The sequence below is a fragment of the Anarrhichthys ocellatus genome, unplaced genomic scaffold (genome assembly GCF_004355925.1).
Source record: "Anarrhichthys ocellatus isolate YVR2014 unplaced genomic scaffold, GSC_Weel_1.0 scaffold4, whole genome shotgun sequence".
NCBI lineage: Eukaryota > Metazoa > Chordata > Actinopteri > Perciformes > Anarhichadidae > Anarrhichthys > Anarrhichthys ocellatus.
In genome coordinates this window covers 7,142,521-7,157,433 of record NW_022280034.1, presented here as the reverse complement: position 1 = coordinate 7,157,433, position 14,913 = coordinate 7,142,521, and the positions used below count along the sequence as shown (strand labels likewise).

Here is a 14,913-nt window from a genome sequence, read left to right as displayed (position 1 = left end):
CACTTGAAGCTGCCCTCTGTAAATACTAAGTCTGTGATTTTGTTTTTCTGGCACACTCACTTGTAACTAAAACACAACATTTGAAGCATTAGCTGCTTAAGTGAAATATAAATGATCCAATAATACTGTTTTAAAGGAACAACGGTGTCAGTTTATCATTTTTTTTTAAGATCTTATTCTTCGTGCTGGATGTCTTTAGTTCTGAACAGTTCTGAACTTCAGCTCTCAGAGACACAGACCGGACTGTACAGTATAGAACTGTTTTCACAGGATGAGTAGGACTCAGGAAAATAGGACTCAGGACTCTGAATATCAGAATAGTTGCTGGTAAATCTTCAGTTGATCAACTAATCGATTCATCGACATATTGTTGCAGCTCTAGATTTATAGATAATATCAAAAATTTATTTCAGCAATATTGAAATGCATCAACCAACCAATTATTCAGTGCAAACGACATTGATGTAAGTAGATCCTACAGGTGTGTTAGTGCCGGTTCTTCAGGAGAAGGACAATAATGAACTTGTGTTAATGGTCAGTTGTGATGTCCTTGCTCTCGTCCACATTAGAACTTCGGCATAAAATTCATGCCCGCAGGCGGTGCGTGGTGACATCATCTTGGCACTGAGGTCCCACGAGCCTGCGTGGCTTGCTTGGCTCCGTCTGAAGCGCCCTATTGGTCTGCTGTTTGTTTATATCAAGGCACAGCAGAATTAATGCAAAGTGACTCGGGCTGCGGTGGGTGGGAGGGCGGGGGGGCAATGAACCAAGGCTGCATGTCTACACGTACATATTTAATATACAACATCACAGCCACAGACACAGTGTAGTCTTTTGCACATGTGCAAACAGTACATACAATTGTCCGTAAAACAATGCCAGGATGACGAGCGTGGTCTATTCTTAGGTTGCTTTAAAATAACAAATGAAAACCTGGCTCTGCCGTCATTCAAAGTAGGGGTGTATACAAGTATAGACAAATGAAATACTGATACCATGTTAATAATACACATATACGATAATTTCCCATAAATAATCCAGCACCATTTAAATAATTGCAGGCATGGTTTGAGATTCTCTATTTTGAGCGTAATTAATTTGCAAAAAAAGAGGCAAATCGCACAACAAACATTTATTTTTCTAATTTTCTACAGCTACTGCGATAAAACCGTTGCTGTGAATTCCTTTGGCCCTGATAATTGTGTGGTGAAAATCTAACATTGTGACTTAATTCAAAGGGTAACATGCATTATAGCAGCCAGCTGTTCGGCAGAGATTTCCAAGTGTGCCTTTTCTCAGTCTCTTTCTCAGACGCAGACAGAGGCCAGATGCAGTGCGGGGAAGGAAGACTATATCTGTACCAGCAAGTGTGAATGCTCCAGGCACAGAAAGGGTGGTGAAGTCTCAGTCTGAATATAAATTGGGTGTAATTCTGAAGGTGTCAAGCTAAAAGGTGAAAGTCTGAAGTTGCCTTATTACACTTTGTGCAAGTGCATGGATACGCTGCTTTATTGTGTGTGGTGGGTCCTCTACGGGAGAAGAGCAAATCATCTCCCGGTGGCGGGGGGGGGGGGAAAGACTTCTATAATCTCACCATCGTGTTCAGAGAGTTGGCCTACGGCACCACAGTGTGTCCACATCTGAGTGTTTGTTTGTGTTTTTTTTTTGTCAGGGAAGGGAAAGCAGCTTGGGAAAAGGCAAACAAAATAAAACAGCTTTGCACCAAAACTCAACTCTTGATAATTGACAGTCTAACAATGTTTCAATAACTATTTCATTAGTCCGTTGTTTTGAGTCTGAATTGTTCACTCAAGGGGCTAATTTATTTTTTTTTCCCATTACCACAACGAAAGGACGTGTCGTCCTAGAGGGTAACAGACTTTCAGTATTCTTCAGTGGTTGTTAATTCAGATGTGCCCTTTTAGTGAATTATTTATTCATAAAAGACAGAGACATTTCAGTATTTAGGAAGGATAGTGGTTACGTAAGCAAGCCCATGCACATCACTTTTCATTTATTTGGTTAATAAGACCTCTTCTCAGGACTGTTTTATAGCAGCTGTTAGGATGGGACAACTTAAACCTTTATGATTCTTATTGGTACGTTAACTTTGCTCCAGGAGTGGGTGTAAAGGAACTGTTTAAGAGCTACAAACCAAAAATACACTAAATGATTTCTGAACCTCACTAAGTCAGTCTCCGGCAGTACATTTTACATTTTCTGTGGGCCCTTTTCACGGAAGGCAACTTGACATGTCGCAGTAGGAAAAGCACAGGTTTAAATGATATAGTTAATGATGGCTGAGTTCCATTTAGCTGCTTCACTTTCAGACTCCTGGTGGAGGAAAATTCTCAGATCTTTACTTCAATAAAAGGATTCAGGAATCAAGAATAATTTAAATGTCCTTCCAACCTCTCCGGGTAACGGGTTTCACTATTACACAAGGTTTAACCATGACTAGTTCAAAGTCCAAAAGACTAGCCTGAAAATGAAGAAAAACCTGAAACGGTTGCATGAGGGTCTGTGGAGCAGAGCCGGATAATTGTCGGAGCCGGCCGAAGCTACGCTGTGATTTGGCAGTCTGTGTTCGAGGGCGGGTCTTAGCAAAGGGTCAATTCATGATGACCTTTCTCCGATTTTGGAATTCTTCATTCACTGTGGAGACTGTCCAAGTTCTCTTCACAAATGTACATGGGGTGAGTAATTTACATACAAATGGTCATTTTTGGGGTGAAGTATTTCCTTTTGAATTAGATTGAAATGATGTATGCTGAGGATGGACTTGTCCTTTGAATCTATTCAATATTTAACACGAGACCTTTTTTAAAAAATGCTTCGATTTCAGTTTTTATCATTTTGATAAAGCACAAATCAACAAGAAGAGCAATGATGAAAAACCCACAAGGCCACCGGTGCTGTTCCCCGCTCTCCCTTAGCACAGCAGGTCACAAATGCAGCTCGACACCAACGGGTAGAATGAACTGGCCGAGCAACTGTAACGACTTTAGTGTTCTTGAACTCTGACATCTTGTGTCATGCTGAGGAAGAGGCACACGCAGCGCCTCCGCATAGCCTGTTGTCAGGCTGCATCCACGAGACTGCGGTGAGGTGAAGAGACAGGCAACACGCCAGCGGAGCGTCCCCAGCCACATGACTCAGCCTGTCCCTACGTGTTAGCCCCGGTCCAGTCAGGGCCGTGAGGGAACAAGGCCGTTGGTATTGAATCACTGACACACTGGACAGTCCCCGGATCAAGCGTGATGATGGTGGAGAAAGTGGAGGATGGATGTTGCCATGTTCTCCCTAGGAGTGCTAGTGCAGGGGGTAATGTGCGTACACACTGATCTACAGCATAGACTGTAAGAAGTGAACGTATTCACCTTGACGTCACCCATTGGTTTGTGTACTGCCGTATTTGGTCGTCACCATCTTGGCTTTTTGCAACCAGAACTGACACGAGAGGATGGAGCTCATTTTTGGCCAAGCAAATGAACTTTCGTGAGCTGAATACAGACTGTGAAAGGGTTAAAGTTGTAAGGCAACACCCAGACTGGACAACGCCTTGGTAGTGTCAATCACAAGGTATAGCCACGCTCTAAAGTATACCGTGCATTATCATCTATTTTATTCTAAATGGGACCATAATTTACGAAATGAACAACATATTGTATTTGAGAATACTTGAAACTGTACCTCTTTAATTACTAAAATATCCCTAAAGCAGTTTTTGTCAGATGGACACCAGATCTTCTGTTGGCGCAATCTTAATAACTACCATGAGCAACATGCAAAATCGGTTGTTGTACTGCATCCAGTAGTATAAGGAACAGTGAGTCAAAAGGATACACAAGCTGGTCTAGTGGGGTTAGGATACATCATTTCTTGAGCATTATGACTTATTGGCAGTAAAAAAAAACACTTCACCAAGAGAGCTTATCACGAATCCATATATCTCCCCACTGGCTTCGCTGACCATTCATCCACAAAGGTGATACAGCTGACGAGAGAGCAGCAGAAACTGATGATGGCATTGTGCTTTTCACAATACAAGCGAGATTTAAGGTCTCACAAAGATGGCTCCCCGCCACCTCCTTGTAATCATGTCATTTATTGCATTCACTGAGATTTTGAGAGCATACCAGGTCAGAGCCCTCCTTATGCCAGCATGACAGGATTGTAGACGTGATGTTGTATAAAAGGAATATTGAATCCGTTAACCTACTTTGTTCACAATGATGCATAAACATGCCACCGTCTACCATGCAAGTCCACATTTGAAAATATTTTCTCTGACATCTTTGTTTATTATAGTCAGTAAAAGTTTTCAGAGAGGTTCTGGATTAGTGTGTTCAGACTGTAGCCTCAAGGAGGAGTTCAGCAAGTACAAATAACACTGTTTATTTTTAGTGAGCAGCTAGCAGTAGTTATTGACAGTCACTGTGTTTAATAGACACTGACCTGAGACCATGGCTCTAGGGATGTCTACCAATCGGCCTGTTGTGCACAAGTTTGGTCCAGATTGAAACAACTTGATGGATTGCCATGGAATTTGGTACAGACATTCCTGTTCCCATCAGGATGACGCCTAGTGACTTTGGTGATCCCCTGACTTTTCCTTTAGCACCATCAGCAGGTTCATTTTGGGGGCTTTTAGTGAAATCATCACCATCATCAGGTCTCAACTTACGTACTTACTTATGTACGTAACAGTGAACCACCACATCACCTGCAATCGAGACAGAAGACCATGACATTTAGGAACAACACTGATCCTGTAAAGTCGGGTAGGTCTTAATTTACTGTTACAATCATTAAAAAGCAAAAGCAGCATGTGTATAAATAGCTTCAGTAGCTTGCGTAGCATAGAAGTGCTCACTGCATTAAAGTCTACGGAGCAGAGCCGTATCGTTGTTGCACCCTGGTCGGAGCTGGACGATGCTACACTGTGATTGGCCAACAAGGTGGGACTTAGCGAACGGTCAGTTAGGTACTAACATGGTGAACATGGTAAACGTTATACCTGCTTAACATCAGCATGTTAGCATTGTCATTGTGAGCACAGCTAAGCTCTGAGTGCAGCCTCACAGAGATACTCCAATGGCTGCAGACTCTTAGTAATGCTTTCTTTTGGCTTCTCCGGTGTGCTTGCCCTTTGAGCCATAGGCCAAACGTATGTGTGACTAGTTGTTCTGCCAAGTGGAGATTCTTCTTGTGTTCAAATCTAAGAAAACATCTTAGGTGCCCACGTGCACACAAGTAAAATCATTTGTGCATGTAAGTGTGTGCAGGCTGAACGGTTGTTGGGAGGAAGTGTAGTAGATGAGCATGAAGGGCTATTTAGCCTTACAATTAAAGCATCTGTCTCTACTTTGGATCTCCCCTGGTGAGGTAAGTGGGGAAGCTAAAGATAACAGCACCAAGGGCTCATTAACGTCACTTCAGACATTTCAGACGAGGCACTCTCTCCAAGCCAAGCCTTCTCCTGTCTCATTGAGACTAAAGACACATGCAGAGACACACGTGCATGCTGACCAGCACACTGGCCAAAACACACACACACACATGGAGCCACAAACACATGCACGCTCTGCAGTAGCCTGATAAGCCTCACACCTCACCAATTGGCCCCTGCAAATGTCAAACTGAAGCCATCTCAGTTTAAGGATTGGGAGTGGGAGGGAGTGAATGAATTGAAAATTTCCTTCAGTTTCGTTTGCCTGCGCTGGAGATTACCTAAATTAAAACAAGTTTGCAGTGGAGACATAATCTTTCAAAATCCTTCTACTTATACATGATGAAAAGAGGTACAGTAGAAAATCTCCACAGCCGAGTCCAAGAGCCGAAGCTTACGTCAACAAAAAGCAGCTTACAGCGCATCCCAGAGGAATACCTTCAAACCCTGGACCTGAATAAAGTCGGGGAGGACATGATGTAAAATGTGAGTCAATGGTTCAAGCGTCGCATGCAGTCCAGATGCTGTTTCATCACATATTAAAAAAACGGCCCCAGAGTGTCCTGTTGGGTAGGTTGTTCAGCTGAAGTCACCATCAAAACCAAACACCCCCGAGGAGGGGTTTCTGTCGCTATACAAGCACAATAGCTTGAGTAAGGATCCCCCAGTTTTGCGGGATGAGGCAAAGACGGTGCCTGCCAAGAGAATTTCTCTACGCTTTACGCAAAGGCTTCCACAGATGGTTTTAGGCTTACCCCTGTTTCCTGTGTGACCTCAATAAATGGCTCCAAAAACGATGGGTGGATGGCCAAATATGGGGTTCAGCTTTATCTCTGCAACATGATGCAATAATTACTATTATTTGCTAACATGAGGGCACATATGAAGTCATTTTGTGTACTGGGAAAGTGAAAGAAAAAAAAAAAATTGGAATTCAGGTGCATTTTCATTTGACTCTCCTCACTCATATATTTTAAAATAATAAATACTGTTGAACTTCTGGTCTCTTAAGCGTTTTTATGAAAGAATGTTTTTTGGTGCATTCGTGTTTCTCCCGGAGGGTTTCAGGAAAAGTACAGATGTTGCAGACTCTCGGGCAATGTTCGGTTCCAATGGTTTCAGCAGTCGAAGCTGTTTCTCGCAGTCCGGGAGCGTTTGTCTTTGACATTGTGACATGAAGTCTCTAATTTGAAGATGTGCTCATACACCCTGCAAGGAGAAAGCAGCCTGTGCTAGTGCTCAGCTGCCCCCCTGGCTCGGGTGACCTCTGCTTAGGCACGGACCCTCAGTCTTAATTGTGTCTGGGGGAATTCTGCTGTCTCAAAACAAGCTTAAATTTAGACCGGAGGGCTTCCTGGCCTTCACTGCGTAGAGCAGTTAAACAGAGAACAGGATGCTCTCGCACTGCTCAGCGTGGCAATCTTGTCTCTTCATTTTAATCAACTCTACACCAATTTACACCTCGCGACAAAATGCTGAATTTAATTGAGCTTGAGAGGTAACACTGGACTGGCATTCAGTTTTATTAGCTTCTGTGAACGAGTAAATGTGTATTTGTAACATTGTTTCCATGTTTACATTTTACCCTCAAAACTTTAGTTCCTGAACTCTTAACTTGATGTTTCAAATTAAATAAGAGACAGTTTTGGACTCTACGTGGCCCATGCCAAAGGCAAACTATGTCCAAAGAATTTGATAATATCAAAGTGAGCTTTTAAGAAAACAGAGAAATATATTGCTTTTCACAGTTTAGCCCTGGAAGCTATTTTCCTGTCTCTGACAGTTATGTCGCAGTCCCAACAGAGCCTAATTTGCCCTTGATTACTTGCCGACGCTGATCTAAGCTTTGTCGTGATATGTTATAACACCTGTCCCCTGACTTTTTGACAATAAATCTCAGCGTCTTTACACACATAAGAGGAAACACACATCTCTCCTTTGATTGTGAAACACAAGCATCTCCCGCTCGTCATTTGGCATTTAAGACAGCTGTGATTTCTTCTCCGCTTTCCCTCAGTGATCATCTCTGTGTTGATTGCCTCTCTTGTGTGTAACATTTTCAAGACTAAAGGCTGGTTTCACTGGAAAATTAGAGCTCAAAACAGCTGATGAAAAATTAGATTAGGTGAAATTAATCACATAATGTGTGAGGAAATGCGGAAAAAAAACATTTTTAATGAAAAAAATCATGGACATTAAAAGTAAACACAATCGCAATATACGTTCCTTAATCCCACACCTTTTTAAACTTTGTTTAAAATCACCGTATTTCTCTTTATCAGTTGTGGAAACATACAGAACATTTTAACAGGTGTTGCATGCATAAATTAAATAAATAAATCTTTACAATCGAGCACATTACGTGATATAATTGTACAAGTATTAATCAACAGCTATATTTTTTTAAACAGACACGCAATATGGTGTAGCTACACTACTTTGATTGTGTTCAGACATCAAGCTTCAATATCAAATTTACAGTTTATATACCAACAATATGTCAAATATAATGGGCCGATATGACACGATTTTCAGAATCATCACACTGAGACACAATACAGTTTGCCTGCCATTGAAAAACAATCATACTCTCATTTTGGTGTCCAATTTTTTGACAAATTAGACATTAAACATCTTAACGCACAAACAGCATAAGAAAACATAATTTTAACACAAATCTAAACTGCACGTTTACAAACACTGCAGCCGCCACGACTGTTGGATATCCAGACTTGAAATTGAAATGACGGCTCAAAAATGATTGTGAGGCTTCTTCACTGTCAGAATTGTTACTGCACCTCAGCATGACACATGACGTGACTGTCACCGTTTCGTTGCTTGCGTCCATCAGAATAGCGGCACAGGCACCCTGTATGCAATGGGACATGTGGATGAGGAGGTAGACAGTTACAGATACCCACAGATCCACAGCAGCTGTCACTGTATCAATGCTGACCTCAAACATCTGTAAAACAATCTGACTGTGGATCAGTGGCTATGGGCAACATTAACCTCACTGCGAGAGCCAAGTGAAAGTCAGGTGGTGAACGTCTTCCGGCTGTGACCTTTCACCTCGGAGTCCAGTCTTCAGTCAGCATAGAGGATGAACCCTGAGAAGGTGCTATATTTGTTGCTGTTGCCCCCGTGGGCCTTGCCCCCATCCAATTTTATGAAAACCTCATCGCCTGCATCCAAATGAAGGATGACACTGTTGCTGGCGTAGTCATAACTCTGGTCCTGGTCTTGAGCAATGGAGCTGGCCCTGACCTGGAGTATGACACGCACACACAGACAAGGAGAGAAGAGGTAAGGAAGTGTAAACGGTAGAACGCTGAGGAAAAGATTTACAATGAAGATTTGTTTAATCAACGTACAGACAATAGCAAAATGAATTCATTCATCATCAGAAAATAATGTTAAGAGGACATTACTGAAGTCGATGATGATATTGAAACAAATGGTTAATTTGATGCACGCAAACATTAGCTGACTTGCTGCATCCCCTGCTGACATGATACAACATTTATTTTTATGTGTGAGTTGACTAAAAATCTTATTTTAAGAAAAGCGTATTTGCAAGACATGTGGGCTGAATTTGAGAGTTTGTGTAAAGTGTGTCCCCCGAAGTGAATATCTTTTTTTTCCCTCATGATTCAGCTGAGAGGGTCATGCTTGAGTCGGTCTGCCTCTGAGGAAGGATGGCAGTGCTTACTATCCCTTTCGCCTCGTGTTCTACTCTCACGTTCACCTTTTTCTGATAATGCCATGTTTATCCCAAATATAAGTGTCATCAACGCGGAGTAATTACTGTGAGTGTTAGATCTGGAGCATAACACCCAAATCTCTTCCGCACGTCTGTGTAAAAAGGGAAACTGGGTGAAGTTGCTTTGCATATACAGTTATATCCCCTCTAAGCTTTAGCTAATGTATGATGATCTGTGTTGCCAGGTTGGCTGTTACGCTGCAACTTCATCATACACACCATAAAAGTGTAATCCCTAATTCAACCAGATTCTGGCGACAGGTTCAGAACTAAGTTAGAACCAACATAAGAATATGAAGTTGTTATTAGTGCCGATGCAGAGCAAAAGTGTACGTCAGGGTTTGAGCCACAGATGGATTCCCGAAACATGAGGGCAATGCCGCCTGGACTCCCTTCCCTCCACGTGTATGCCCTCACAGCTCTGCAGCAGCATGATGTCCACCACTCACAAAAAGACTGACTGAGAATAGACTTTACATAAATGCAAAACAACTGCCCAACCTGTACTTTTAACCAGGGATGTGTATAATATAGTGGCTATACTGGCCCAACATCACTTTGCCTCACGGCACCAAATACATCTAATTAATGATTAATGAGTGTTGTTGAGTTTCTCTACATTTTGTTTGCATGTTTTCCTGAAGCCAGGTTTACATGACTGTTCTTAATTAGTCATATAAAGACTGTATATGTGTGTTTGTGTTTTGTAACTATTAGCATCAACCTTGATAGTGTGTATTAAGATTTGGCAACATTTTCAGTCACACTTTAATCTATGTAAAATAATACATGCTCATACTAAGGAATCTATTTAGTAATGATTAGATAATGTGGAGCTCCTAGTTGCTTAAGACAGTGTGAGACTGACTATAGTGAACATTAAACTGTAAACTAACGAATGTATCTTCACATATCATCAAAAAAAGACCTCGATCAGCTTTACAAATATGTCATTCTCCTGGATTGCGTTATAATGTGAAGGTGTTATTGTCTCCACTGGCTGTAGCCTGTTGCAGCCTGGCTGAGATGTCCAGGCTCAGATTTACATGGTGTTTGATTTATGTCATCACCCGGGGCTTTAAAGACATTACAAAAGTTTAGCAAATAGCATGATTCGATATTGAAACGCCTGGACCTGACAGGCAGACTGATAACGCATACTTGCACTTCATGGTTCCAGGAAGTTTGTTGTATTTCAAAGGGCACCTGCTTTGAACTAGCCACTACCCCAGGCTGTGTTTTGATGTGTGCAGAGTTGAGATAGCGCTGCACTCCTTCCACTCACTTCAACGTGTACATCGCTGGATGTGTAATATGCACAGATACACAATCTGGCAACATGCCATTGTGCATTGTCATTATCTTGGACTACAACACCAGACCAAGTCAGATTTAAAATCACTATTCACATGAATGCATGACTACTCAATTTAGAGTGCCAGCACACTGGTTACACTCTTCCCTGAGCATTTGGATTCGGGTTCATCCCAGCGTATGATTCAGGGTTCTTAACTCATGAGGAAGACGTCTTTTCTATTTGTGCTGCCAAGCTGTTATTTTTCCATTTGTCCAATTCAACTTGAAATCATGAAACATTAGGAATTGTTTTGGGAAGGTGTCTGAAGAGTTAAAAGTGTTACCCACCAGACCATTCTTGATCAGGTCAGCCCACATGCTGGTGCCATCTCCTCCCCTCATCAGCACATTGTAGATGAAAAAGTAGGTGCCAGGAATCTTAGAGGTGAACTTGCCGGTTGCGCCCTCATAGTTACCACCGATATTTGTCACCACGTCATCAAATCGTAGAATATCGTAACCTTCTTGAGGGTTTCGTAGTCCTGCATAAAACGCCACCCGAGGCGTGGTGTTGTATGTGGTTGTGCTAACTGCCCCTTTATCCCCTAATCCCAGAATCCCAGTACGCATAATGTCCACACCATCTCCCGGTGGACCCTTGGGTCCTGGTGGGCCTGGCTCTCCAGGTGGTCCTGGGGGTCCAGACTTACCTGGACGTCCTGGTTTGCCTTGTGGGCCATGAGCACTGTAAGTAGGCAGCGGTGGGCCGATGATGTGGTCACTCAGATCCGCATCATTGTCCACCTGTAGACCAGCGGTTGCTGTATCGGTTCCTGCGTTCAAACCTGTGTCCGTCGTGGGGAAGGGGTCACAAACCATGCGGCAGGTACCCAGCATCTCGAAGTGGCTCGCACTGTCATCTACGCCACCTGTGCCAACGGAGCTTACCAGCACAGGGATGAGGACCACCAGAACCAGGACCAGCATGACCCCCACAGCAGCTGCCACCAGGGTCTTCCGCCCGATGCTCAGCCGGGGAAGGGGCTGCGCTGCCAGCGTGGAACTCTCCGGGGTGGAAATGGTGACTGTGGGGAGTGCGTCCACCTGGCAAAACGCAGACACAATGAGGATCTCCGGTGGTGGAGATGGTGCCCAGGGAGAGCTGGCACGAGTGTGAGTGAATGACTGAGCTGTGTAGGAGTAAGGGAGAGGGAGTGGAGCAAGGGAACGAAGTGATCAAAAAGGAGAGGGAGATTGAGAGAGTGAGGAGAGAGAGTAAGAGGAAAGGAGGAGGGAGAGAGTAAGACAGCTTGAGAGAAGGAAAGAAAAAAAAGAAAAGGAGCAAGGGGAGGAGAGAGTGAGCAACATACACCCACTAACCCATCTGAGTCAGGGCTGAGGAGGGCACTCTCCTACTGGCAGATGTGAAAAGCCAGGGAGGACATGAGGAAGAAGTGTGACAGATGGGATCATAATCACTCAATTCATGTTCATTGGATGATGAAGATAGAGATGGAGAGAACAACTTGAGGGACGTTTGCTCAGATGAGAAGGATCTAAATGATGCATTAGCATTGAAATGTAGCCCATATTCTCCATTCTGTGGCCATATTCTTCTTGTTTCAATAATATTAAACAGCTGGCATTGATTTTGTAAACTAATGTAAGAAAGCATTTTATTTTGAGTATACCAGCAGAACTCATATGAGACATCTAATAGTCAGCAGCCACTCCAGGCATAGATATAGATGTATTCTTGTATAGTTTTCTTAGTTTAAGTTTAAAGTTAGTTTTATCAAGGTCAGAATGTGTGTCTTTTTTCCCTTGTATTTGAGTGGGTGTGTCCCGGGAGATCTTGTACACTGGACTGATTCCAAGCATCTGTGGCCAGTCCAGTTGTGACCTTCACAAAAACGGCAAACTTTTGAAGGCGCACTTCAAAAATTTTAAGTAAAATTCAGTTCTCATTCCTATGGATATGATTTTACCCACTAAATTGATTGCTGAGACATGGATCACTAGAACAGGCATCAGTAGAGCAAGGGACACAAGTGGTCCAACAATAAAACTGATTGCAACCAAGTTCCACTGCACACCACTTCAGCTACAATCAAAGGTGATCATTGTGACTATATAGTCTGGATTCTCAGGAGGAGGGCCCTTGAACTTACCACTGCTGTTTTCGTAACATTTCATAAGAAAACTAAGCAAATATGTAACTTTGGGAAGACTTTGTGGAATAAATTATGTTTGCATAGCTGATGCATTTTAGTCTGCTGGTATGGTATTTAGATATCTTTCCATTTAATGCAATTTGGAAGTATAGAGAAAAGCATCTTGGATTTTAATGTTTGTTTTCATAAAGGCATGCTGTAGCCTCAATAAAGCACTGATGCTTTTGTTTTCTAAGAAATGTTCATCTGTAAAGTAGACACAGTACATTTATACATTCTGTATAACAATGATAATTAACCTCCAGTTAACCAATAGATTGAAGTCAGTTACTCGTATACCAGTGTGACTGAAAATGTTGGAATCTCCAGTGATATTAGATTTTCATGAGAGCAGTATGAGCAGAAAGTAGTCCTCCACATTTATGATGCTGCTGTTGTTACAGGACCTGACAATGGTACTGAGTCAGACACCTCGAGCAGCGCTTTCTTGCTGAGTCTCTGGAGCGGATGACAGTTTACACTAAATCAGAGAGATGGCCACAAAGTCAATAAGACGGAAAAGGTCTTTTAGCTTCCTAAATATTTTAGCTTACAAAAACACCACGACAAACAGAAATATAGGAGTGATGCTGGAGCACCTGCCGAGCCCCCCATCACCTCAGAGAACCAAACATAAAGTCAAAACACTGATAAGATACATACTCACATGCTTTAATGACCTGTAAGTTTAACAAAATTGTAAAACAGTAAATATGATATGTCAACCTTCTCTGTAAAGTGCTTCACACAGCGTTACTCTATTTGCATACTTTAGTGCCCTCATGTGGCATTTTAACATTAAATGTTAACTAAATATTTTATCTCCACAAAGCATTGATTCCTTTGCTCTTCCTCTCCTGACCTCACTTCCAATAAAATATTACGGCTGCGGCCTCTTTGGTCAAATAGTTGACCAATCTTATTCACACATGTATTGAAGGGCAAAGTCATGACAGGGTTTTTTAAATTCTTTAATTAAAAATCAAATTCTGACATTTGGGCCCGCTTGTGTAGTAGAAGGATTAAATTATGCCCTCTAAAACTCCATGCAGCATCAGGAGCTGGCTTGCATATTCATATTTAACTGACTGTGTCATTATTAAAACTGTTGGAAGTGAGTGAAGTGGAACTGATCATGTGACCATAGACTGCCATCTATTGGATACGTTTTATTTACTGGGACCTTAAATCTATGCACATAATGTACAGAACCTAACCTCATTATCTAAGAAAGACTAATATTTTTAGTTTTAAAATCGTGATTGTTTTATCGTTTAGCCAAATCATTTAGTCCTCTCATGTGTTGTCCTAAAATTAAACTGCACATCTCTTGTGTTGGATATTTTGCGGTGATGTAATTTTGGCTGCAGCCCCAATCAGCGGTGTCCCTTCAGGTGTCCTCTAGTCACTCTCAAAGGAAATACACCCGCTGTCACATCACTGATTCAAGTTTGGCCAGAAGTGCAACTCTGATAAAAACATTTCAATTCAGAGAAATCAGTGTAAGAGCAATTTGTGCCGTCTGTGAATCTGTGCTGATTCTCCCTTTTAGCTGCAATTTTAAACAACGTCCGGGAGATGGAAAAATTGGTCATAGCCAAAATTGAATGAATGAGTAGGCCATTTTCTCAACATATTTAAAAATAACTTGTGTGGTTTCAAATGTTCTCTGTGTTCCTCGTTTCACTGACTGCATTTACTTCTTTCAACCAGAGGATGGCGCTCACTGCTCACTCCTGTAATGATTAAAAAAGGAAGAAAAGCAGCCAGAAATGAACAACTGGGACAAGGAGGGACTTTATTTAAAACGTGGTGAAGTCTGTCACAACACAATGTTACATTAGGTAACAGTTGCAACCTTTTTGGGTTGTGATGTGATCAAGCATCCAAGAAACAAGATTGCCTATCTCAGTATGTTCTGTGCACTACAAATTGAAGATGTATGGTGTTGAGTTGAGTACACACACCGTTTGCACTGCTAGGACATTAACACACCTCCATGCAGCGGCAGAGACCTGTTTTATCTGCACTACAGTAGGGGAAGGTGCAGACCCCCCGTCTCCAGCAGCCCTGCTCACATTCCAGCATGGACACAGGGGACGGCCTTGTCAGTAAGTGGAGAGCTGAGGAAGCAACAGGCCATCTTTGATGTCTATATCCAGGATGGACTCTGCAGGGTAGTGTGACTT

The 14,913-nt window shown here is 42.3% G+C and overlaps 1 protein-coding gene across 1 annotated transcript; it reads right to left on the bottom strand.

Annotated features, from left to right (window-relative positions):
• Positions 1–7,627: 7,627 nt before the first annotated feature.
• Positions 7,628–11,735, bottom strand: LOC116381521 (C1q-related factor-like). Its single transcript, XM_031843761.1, has 2 exons — positions 10,860–11,735; positions 7,628–8,719 (listed from the first exon to the last, which is right to left on the bottom strand). The coding sequence occupies exons 1-2, from the start codon at positions 11,496–11,498 to the stop codon at positions 8,540–8,542; spliced, it is 819 nt and encodes a 272-aa protein (XP_031699621.1). The 5' UTR covers positions 11,499–11,735; the 3' UTR covers positions 7,628–8,539.
• Positions 11,736–14,913: the final 3,178 nt, after the last annotated feature.